The sequence below is a fragment of the Charadrius vociferus genome, unplaced genomic scaffold (genome assembly GCF_000708025.1).
Source record: "Charadrius vociferus isolate BGI_N301 unplaced genomic scaffold, ASM70802v2 scaffold7, whole genome shotgun sequence".
NCBI lineage: Eukaryota > Metazoa > Chordata > Aves > Charadriiformes > Charadriidae > Charadrius > Charadrius vociferus.
The window spans coordinates 301,374-311,061 of NW_009649308.1; the positions used below are offsets into that span (position 1 = coordinate 301,374).

Genomic DNA, 9,688 nt, shown 5'->3' on the forward strand with positions numbered 1-9,688 from the left:
CGTGCCCCCCAGCCACTGCCGGGCCAAGTGACCTGGCAGCAGGAGGTGACCAGCAGGCAGACCCCCAGCGCCTCGGGTAACACTGCAGTGTTTCGGATGGAGGTGGGGGGGGCACCGCAGGGAGCTGGCCCCTGGCAGGGGGACTCACAGGAGCATCCATCCTGGCTGGAGGGCAGGCTCGCAGCAAGGAGAAAAGTTAGGAGTGGGAGAAAGACAGCAAAAACCCCATCCCTGCCAGCTGCAAAGCGTGTCGGTCGGGGAGGCGGAAGGGGCTATCTATCATGCGGTGGCAGTTCGCAGCCAGCCAAGCGCCGCTGCGGACGTTGGGAATGAGGAGGAGAGCTTCTTTCTTCAACATGTCCTGGCACGCGGGGCCGGCAACGGGGGAGGGGAGAAGGATGGGGGGCACGGAGAGACGGAGGGAGGGTGGGGAGAGAGAGTGAGTGTCAGTGATGGAGCGGTTACGGCATCCTCTGCTCCTCTGGGCTTCTGCGCTAAGAGGCACATTTCCCTTGAAAATCCAGTGTCTCTGCTGAGCCACTGAGAAGCGCAGAGCCGGAGCAATTCAGAGCTGCCTGACACATCCACCTCCCCGGCTCCCAGCAGCTGCAGCGGGAACGGAGCATCCCACTCTGTCCGGCACATCCCAGAGTGGCACCAATGCCTGGCAGCCTCTCCCACCCCCCAGCTGGTGTCCCAGAGGGGAGGCGATGGCCAGGGTGGCACGGAGCCGATCCCCCTTTCCTAACCCGTAACCCAAGCCCAGCCCACCGCAACCTCACACCTGCCCTGCGCAGGAAGCTGGGTGAACACTGATTTTATTTAGAGAGAGGCATTTCAATCAGATAATTACTTAATTGATTTTGCTTAAAAATAGAATTTGCTAGAAGAGCTTTACAGGTTTTTTGTTTTGTTTTGTTTTTCGGGGTTGTGTTTTGTTTTTTTTTTTGTATGCTGCTTAATAAAACCTTTCTGCAATTAAGAGATAATGGCACTGGGCTGGAACGCTACTGCAGCGTAACAGCTTCCATTGCCACGCAGCAGTGCCCTGGTCACCCTGCCCCATACACGGGGACTCCTTCGAAGCCTTTGTCACCAGGTTGGAAGCCACAGACCTTCCTTCGGGCAGGCGCTCGCACTGCCCACATGTCACCTTTAGGTGCCCAGGGGGACCCAGGTGGGACCAGGTTTCCAAGGACAGTTTCTGGGGCTCCATCCAGACGGAGGGACAGGGGAGGATCACGACATGTCCCCCCAGCACTGACGCTCACCTTGAGCGTGCCCAAGGGCATCTGCCCTGCAGGGCTCCCTGGGTCAGAGGGCTGTTCTCACCTGCGGAGCCCAAATCAGGGGAGAGGAGCCCTGTGGCCCCCAGCCACCTCGCACCCCACAACCCCGGGGACACCTCAAGGAGGTAAGTCACGGAGGAAGGACTTACTGGGTCTGTCTCGCCGACTGTCACCTGCTCTGAAAATCGGACCTTCGCCGGGTTGGACCTTAGCTTCGCCTTCTTGGCTGCGCTGATGAAAGCAGATTTGGGAGACTGGAAAGAGAGCACTGGGTAAATCACCTGCCTGCCCTCGGAGCCGTGGCACGGGGAAAGCCGGACATGGGGCCCAGAGAAAGCCCCTCCAAAGCCAGCATGACGATGAGGAGCAGGCAGCGAACCATGAAATGGGGGGGTGGAAAGCAAGTCCCCTTTGCTGTGGTTATAGAGTGCTGCAGGCAGGGCCAGAACGATAAGCAGCAGCCCCTGAAGTCGCACCAGCACCCTCAGCGTGACGGGGGAGGCTGCTTCCCCAGTGGGCACATGTGCCCGGGACCCCCTGTGCAGGCTGAGCTCCAGCAGACATGAGGCAGAGCTTGCTCAGAGGCACTAATTCGGATGGGAGAGATGAGCCCTGGGGATGTGGGTCTGCAGACGCAGGGAGGAGGTGGGTGGCTCGAAGATGGGAGATGGCAGGACCCCGGGCATCCCTGCAGGATGTTCTGGTGGCAGTGCCAGGCACCAGGGAGCCTCTGCCTGCACACAGAGGTGGTCGTGCTGCAGAGCTGTGTGCGTCTGAGGGTGCCGGCATCATTTGAGGAGCCTGTCCTGGCTGGCAACCATCCAGGGCCAGGAGAAAAAACGCTTTTTTGGAGCCCAGCACATGCCCTGCTCCTGATGCTCTCCAGGAGATGCCACCAGGGACCTCTCACACATATCTTCACTGACATCAAAGGGCTCAGCAAAGCAGAAACGATGCTCTGCCACCACCACCCCCGGCACAACGGTTCAATGTGCTCCAGCGCTGCGGGCGCTGAGCCCCAGTGCACCACCACCACCCGGTGCCAGCACCACCGCCAGCTGCAGTGCCCGGGGCCCGCAGACCGGCACTCCTGTCCTCCCAGGGACTCCCCGGCTAAGCCTGCCGGGAACGGCAATGGCACGTCCCTCCCTGCCGCCTCTGCCATGATGGGTCACTTCATCAGACGCGCCTGACGCCCTCAGCTAACCATGTGGGTTTGGGGATATCTCTCCTCCCTTCCTCCTGCGAGGAGGTAGTGACGAGGACAGGGAGGTGGCTGGTTGCCAACACGGACTCTGTGGGGCTGCAGCAGCTCTCAGACCCGGCCGCTTGGAAGAGCCTTGGGGTGGTGGGACAGCAGTCCGTCACCTCAGTTGAGCTGTCTGAGTGGTCCCCTCCAGGGACCCCATCTGGGACTCCCAAAGGGCTCTTAACCCCTGTCCTGGCTCTCCCAGGGCTGGCCATGGCCCCACTGGTCTCACCTGGTGGGTGTGCAGGACCGTGAGGATGATGAAGTCCTTGGCCTTCCTGTGACAGAAAGGAGAAATGAAGGTGGACGGGACCTCACGGTGGTGGACCTCAACACGTACATCTGGCTATTGAGAGAGCACATCCCACCCTTCCAAGCCCGATGGTGGCCGGGACCTTTGTGGGCTCCTTGGGATGCTCAGTAATACTGCTGGGGGTGCTCTCCCAGTGCTGCCCACCCCTTGACCAGCCGGGAACGGGTACAGGACTTGCTCCAAGGCACTCCCCCTGCTCAGGTTGAGGCTTCCCCACACCAGCAGTGACCACAGGTCACAGTGGAGCATGGGGCTCCCAAGGCACCCCAAGGCTCCAGCTGGGGCACAGAGCCCCCTCCCCGGAGGTGATAAGGGACAAGTGTTGTCCTCACCTGACAAGCTCAATGAATCTCTCTCTGGGGGCTTCACTCACGTCCTCATTGTTGATGGCCAAGATCTGGTCTCCTGGCAGGAGTTTATCCTCAGAGGGGCCGCCTGCCGGGAGAGAGGGTCAGGGCCAGCCCAGGCATCCCAGGCTGCGGGGTTGGGGGGAAGCAGGAGGGTTCCAAGCACCCCCAAAGTGTTTGCCCTTGTACGTGGCTGCGGAGGTCACCCCGCAAGCCCACCGGAGGGGACAGGAGACGACAGGAGCCCAGGGAGGGGTCCCACCAGGGGTAGGTGCTGCTGTGCCCCTTGCGGCTGTGTCCGGGGACCCCCCCAACCGCACACCCTACCTGCTGCCACCGAGCGCACCACCACCGGCCTCTCGCTGCCGGCCACGAAGCCAAATCCGTAGCGGGGGTGGCGCTGGACCGTCACCTGTCGGAGCGTGTCCGAAGGCAGCTGCCCACATTCCATATCATCGCCACCGCGCTCCTCCGGCATCACATGGCTGCGCTGCAGAGCGGAGGGGCAGGCTGTAACGCACCCCATCGCGGCAGCCCGCCCCGCTCGCCCCAAGCCCTCTGCGACCTGGAGGGCAGTCCCCCCTCCACCCGCCTCCTGCACCACGGGTCCCATGCGGGTCCCAGCAGCTTGCTGGGACCTCCGCAGTCCCCCTGTCCTCCCCTGCAGAGCCCATCCTTGCTGCAGCGCCAGCAGCTCGGGGCAGGGGACGTTCATGGAGATACCCCCCACATCATCCCATCCTCTCCCAGCATCTCACTGTCCCAACATCTCACTTCATTAGACGGGAGACCTGCGTGGGATAAACTCCTGGTGGTGTGACTCTGGCCATTACCTGACGGATGCCACCGCCGCGGGGTTCAGAGGAGACGGCAGCCCTGGCACGGCCGGAGTGCCATCTCTCTGCCCTTTCTGCAGAGGTTTAAGAGCAAACTCAAGGGCTGGCCCTTTCACGCCGTGTAACATGGCTGAACAGTATCAGAGATAAGCGGAAACAAGTTCAGCCAGTCTGAAAACTGGGATTAAGGCAGGCTCAACCATGGCTGCTGGCACTAAGACTGAGTTTCCACCGTCAGCCCCAGGATTCCTCGAAGCACCGACAGACAGAAGCCGGGAAGACCCAGCCCAGGGTCAGGTCATTCCAAACCTGCCCTTGGCATCCCAGAGCAACACCACCTGTGGCTCCGGGCCGCTCGGCAGGGCTGCGAGCCCACTATCGGGGAGCAATCCCAGCACCATCAGGATGACGGCGGAGCGCAGCACAGACAGATGGCAACAGGCACGGCCGCAACCAGAAAAACAAAGCGATGAACGCGCCGCTGTTTCTGTGCTACTCATGGCTTGTTCCTGTCCAGACTATTTAGCCTGCTTAAAAAAAGATCCTTCCTGGCTTTTTGGCAACACATCAATTGTTCCGTCTCTTATCAGTTTTGAATTTGACGCATCATCCATCTAATGCAATCCGTCTGCATATCGGACACCCCCCACCCGCTCCCAGCGCCGCATGTTGGCACCCGCCGCAGAGCAAAGAGGGACGCCGTGTGGGGCTGAAAGAGGACGGGAGCTTCTTGCAGCTCAGCACAGGCACAGCTTCGGGCTTCAGCACATCGCTGCCAGGAAAGGCAGCCCTGTGCCAGCCCTGATCCCCAGGTGACCTGTCCCGACACCCTTTAAGGGAGCAGGGTCTGGCCCTGTCCCTGCTGCCTTGTCCCCCACGGGAGTCGGGAAGGCTCTGAGCACCGGGTGCCTCCACCCAGTGTCAGGGATACAGCGCTGGCTGTGGACGAGCTGCACTCCATGGTGATGGGATGCCACCACTGCCAGGTCCACTCTGACCCATCCCTGCTGCCCAGCTGGACAAGTACCCATGGCTTTCCCCCCTTCTCGTGGCTGGAGAAGCAAAACAGTGAGACCCGGGGAGGGGAACTGCTGAGGAAGCAGAAGGGTGCGGGCATCTCCCGGGGCCGGGGGGAATTCCTGCACCCATCAGCGGTCCCAGCGGGGGGGCAGCACCCGCAGGCGTGGGGCGCAGGGCCGGTCCCATCGCCAGGAGAGCGCAGCTGCGGGGATGCGCAGGCGAGACCGTCTCCCCTGCGACTGGCTACGCGCCGCCTCATTAGCTGCTCTGCTACTCCCATGAGCATTTAAAAGAACAACAGCAACAACAACAACAAAAAATCACGCGATTCAAACAATTTTCTCAAATGAACGTTATCCAAAGCCATTGTCTGCAGCTGAAAAGGGGACTGAACGTAGCGCTGTGTCTACATGCGCCTGGCATGGCCGAGGAGAATGCCTGCTCTTTGCTGAGATGGAGCTGGCTGCCAAGAGACAGCAGGGCTGCCGAGGTGCTGGCTTCCCAGGGGAGACCCCCTTTTTCATCCCCTCCAAACGGCACACAGCAACTCCAGTCCCTCATCCAACAAGCCCCTGTGGTGCATGGATGTGAGGATGAACTGTGGGGCTCAAAGCACGGGGATGCTTCAGAGATGTGGCTGAGCTCAGTGCAATTGCTCTGGGGAAACTGAGGCAGGGGTTCGCTCACCAAATCATGCCCAAGTGGATGACAAGCCCCAGATTACAGCTGCCCAGTAAAGCTGTTGTGTCCCCAGATCTGTCCTTTTGTGTGCAATTTGGGAGTGGGTCTCACCTCCGCTCCTCCCTACGGAGCCCGCGGCCGAACCATGACCCTCCGACGACTGCCCGGGAACAGCAGCCTCTCACACAGCTAAATTACCATCAGAAAAGATTAGTGGCGAAATCTTTGCAGCTTAAACAGAAAAAAGAATAAGAAAGCACACCTCATTTCAGCCACAACCAGTCTGCCGTCCAGCGTTAAAGGCAAGAGGGGAATAAAGAGCTGGACACTGACAATAAAACTCCTTTACCAGGCTCTTAAGCTGTTCCTCTCCTGATAAGACTTTGATGCTACAGAAGCATTACCAGGAAATTAAATAAAAGAGGACCGGCATCCTCGTAAGCAGGACTTATCCACTCCCGGAGAAGCAGTAATGTGCTCAGCAGCAGGTACGACATGCCTTCTCCGGGCTGCGGCTCTGAACGTCGTTCCCGTGGCAGCTCTCCCACGCCGGCCTTGGGGCACAACATGTGCTCACCCTGGACCAGAGCAAGAGGTCAAAGAAAAACAGCAGCGGGTAACGCTCTCCCTAACACTGGTCATTACAGCTAGGCTGCACCTCAGGACCGCAGGAGCCATTGCTTCCCCGAAGCAATGTTTTTTGTGTTTCTTCTAATTCCTGGGCAGAGATGCGCGTTGGGCTGTAGATCTCTCGGCCTCGCTCTTGCAATCGGGAACGGGGGCTATAAAACAACACCCAGAGCTCAGCAGCTCTGCTCCATCAGCAGCACCCAAACCCAGCCCCATCCCGGCCTCAGTGACCGGTGATCCCAGCCACGCTGCTTGGAAAACACCCGCCACCCCCCTCGGTGGGCACAGACCAGCGCTGACCCCATCCCACCGCAGGGAGCAGATGGCCATTCATGTCCGTGTCCCCACCCTGCCTATGTCCCTGCCTGCCTGCTGCCTGCCCCCAGCCCCAGAGGCTGCTTCACGTCCTCTCATGTCACCGGGGACCACCGTGGCACAATGCCACGGAGACAACAGGTCACTGGAAAGCGGCTCAGCACAAAGTGGAAGGACTCGCCAGGAGAAACCCCCCTGTGCCGATCAGCAGCAGGAGCCCGCCATGGACGTGCCCCTGTGGGAGGATGTTTGCTCCTCACCCGGTTCTTCACGGTGTCTCGACACAGCATGAAGATATCCCCTCTCCTGGGGCTTGGGCACTTATCTTCCGTGCTCAGAGCTCAGACACCAATCCGGTCACGCTCTGCCACCCAAGATAAAAGAGACATCAGCTCCGTTCGGTCAGTCCTCACCACGATATGCCGCCAAGGGATGTGCCTTCAGCTTCCTGAGCACCTTCAGTCTGCCGTGCTACGGAGCAGGGCTGAATCCAGAGCCCTCATTCTCCTCCGGACAGATAAAGGCAGTGCAAGAGTTAGTTACTCCAAAAGCTGACATGTACATTTTTAATTTCCTACTGCAACAAACCTCTGCTCCCTCTGAGGACTGTTTTTTTCAGTTTGCTTTTAGTGCTGACTGACCATCTCTGCCAGTGGGAAAAGCCACCAGAACAAACCAGTACCATCTGCCTGGGAGGAGCGATGGTCTCTAGGACACTCGCACCATTTCCAACCGCCTCTAAACAGGACGGCACCAGATGGAAACACTTTCTGCAGCTGAAGAAGGGCTTACGGCTGAGCCCCGGGACGGGGAGTGGGTACGGAAAGGTCTCGAGCCTTTTGCGGAGGGGCACTTTGCACATACGGCGCTGCAGGGGTGGGTGCCAGCTCTCCTCCCCCTTCCTCTGCCGCCGCAAACACCCCGAGAACAAACAGAGCCTGTGGATTCCTGTTTCTCCTGCTGCAAAACCGTGCCCGGCTCCTCCATCTGCCGGGCTGCAGTTGGTGAACGGCTTGCGAGGCATGTGGGATCCTGAGCACGTGTGGCAGCGGCAGGAAACGCCGGGGAACGGGCCAAGAAGTGTTTTTATGGGGAGCATATGGCAGCTCCAGCATCAGACGCTGGTTTCCATCTCAGATGGAGCCCGCAGGGCTGCCAGGGTGCGTGAGGACCAACGGCGGGGACAAGAGCAGAGCAGGCAGAGCTGGCCAGCACGGGATCAACCGTGATGTGCATCTCCACTCCATCAGCCCTGCACATCTGCACCCAGCAAGCATCTGGTCACCTTGGAAGATGCCATTTGGACCACGTTAACATGTCAAACGTCCCTAGCAAGGACAAACAGATGCTGTACTTCCAGACCACTGCGAAGCTGCTCAGACACGCAATGCACATGGAGATGGTGTTTGATGGCCTGGTTATGGCTGTCCTTGCTTTGACAGCAGTTAACGGTGGGCTGAAGTGAGGAGGGCTGGACCGAGGGGTGCCAGCCTGGCTGAGACAGATGTTAAAGGCAGCAGAATGACCCACACCTTCAGGGCTGAAGTCCTTCATGGACCCAGCCTAGAGAAGGGCAGCCTGCGTATGGTTCTGCCATATGGCCCAGGACTTTACCCCCTGTGCTCCAGCTTAGATTTGCTGTCAACACGAGGAAGTAATTTAAAATCAGCAGAGCTCTTCAAAAGGGGTTAGCAAGGGTTAGCTTTACCGTCGACGCTGGGTCTGTCCTGAGCTGGCAGGTACGCCAGGTACGCTGCTGGTACAGAGGTCGGGTGCCAGATGGCAACCGTTCCAGGGCAAAAATACTCCGCACTCTCAGCGCAGGAACAAGCAGACGGCCAGCAGCATCCCCCAGCACAGCCGGAGCTGAGCCGCTCAGAAAGCCAGCGAGCGGCCAAAGGCAGCTGTAAATAATGAAGCGGCAGCCGCAGCCTGGCTCTGGGCAGCAGCCGCAGCTCGCTGCTGCTCAGCCTGCAGCTTTTTAGACGGTCCTGGCATCTCAGCTCGAGATAAACACAGGCAAAGGGGCAGGGAGGGACGGAGGCAGGTGGAAATCCCAGGACCTGTGGTACCCCAGAGGTGGCAGAGAGGGATGGAGAGGGGCTCAGCGCTCCCAGCAGGGAGTGGAACTGGCTTGACCTGCATCTTGGATGGCAAGAGGGGCCATTCCCAAAATAACGCTGCTTATTAACAGAAAATACAGTGTGAGCATTGCTAACAAAGACCCTGCACCCCAACTTCCAGACACGCTCAGGTCAACAAAAGAAACAGCTTCTGCACCAGTAGAGACTGTCCTGGGACAAGCCCTGTGAGACACAGCCAGAGGCATCACCAAGAATCTGGAGCCCAGCCTGGATCACACCTTCCACAGGCAAACACGCACAAACATCATCCTTCCCACCTAAGACGTGGGCTCTCCAGCCTGGAAAGAAGAACAACTGTGATGGGGCTGCTAAAACCAGCCTGACACGGGGCAGGGAGCCGGCACCACATGAGAACTGGAGGGCACCAGTGGAAGGAGGTTTAACAAATGGAAAAGGCAGGACTTTGGCACCCAAGAGCCAGTGAATCCCTAGAGCTTACTGCCATAGGATGCTGGGGATGCTGTAAATTCAACTAGGTTTGAAAAGCAATTTACAGCTACTAAAGCCAGAGGCCTCCAAAATCCCCATGCTACAGCTTGCCAAAACCTGGGCGAATTTACACCAAGAGGAGTCTGATGGGGATGAGCACTCTCCTTCAATACACAACAGGAGAGAGGACCTGAGCCCACCTCTCTGGCACACCGATGGGACGCGTACCCACCTGCGCGTGTCAGGCCACTGGCACAGAGTCCCCAAGGCGCGTGTGAGCGTGGCAGAGACGGGACCCCGTTTGCGGGTGCCCCAGCGCGCCGCCGGGTGCCTTCAGCAGGCAGCAGGGCTCCAGGGCAGGCGCTCGGCAGCGGTGCTGCGGGGCATCGACGGAGGGCCAAAGTTGATAGCTCATTTGAAGGGGTTCCAGGAGGC

General features: G+C 59.3%; 1 protein-coding gene across 1 annotated transcript in view; it reads right to left on the reverse strand.

The window, feature by feature from the left end:
- Nucleotides 1–3,679, reverse strand: part of FRMPD3 (FERM and PDZ domain containing 3) — a 30,787-nt gene extending 27,108 nt beyond the window's left edge. Inside the window, exons 1-5 of the mRNA XM_009889311.1 lie at nt 3,526–3,679; nt 3,184–3,286; nt 2,771–2,816; nt 1,439–1,543; nt 236–361 (exon numbers count right to left, since the gene is read on the reverse strand). Coding sequence (XP_009887613.1) covers nt 236–361; nt 1,439–1,543; nt 2,771–2,816; nt 3,184–3,286; nt 3,526–3,676 — 531 coding nt within the window. The 5' untranslated portion in view covers nt 3,677–3,679. The remainder of the gene's footprint in view (nt 1–235; nt 362–1,438; nt 1,544–2,770; nt 2,817–3,183; nt 3,287–3,525) is intronic.
- Between the last annotated feature and the right edge of the window lie 6,009 nt (nt 3,680–9,688).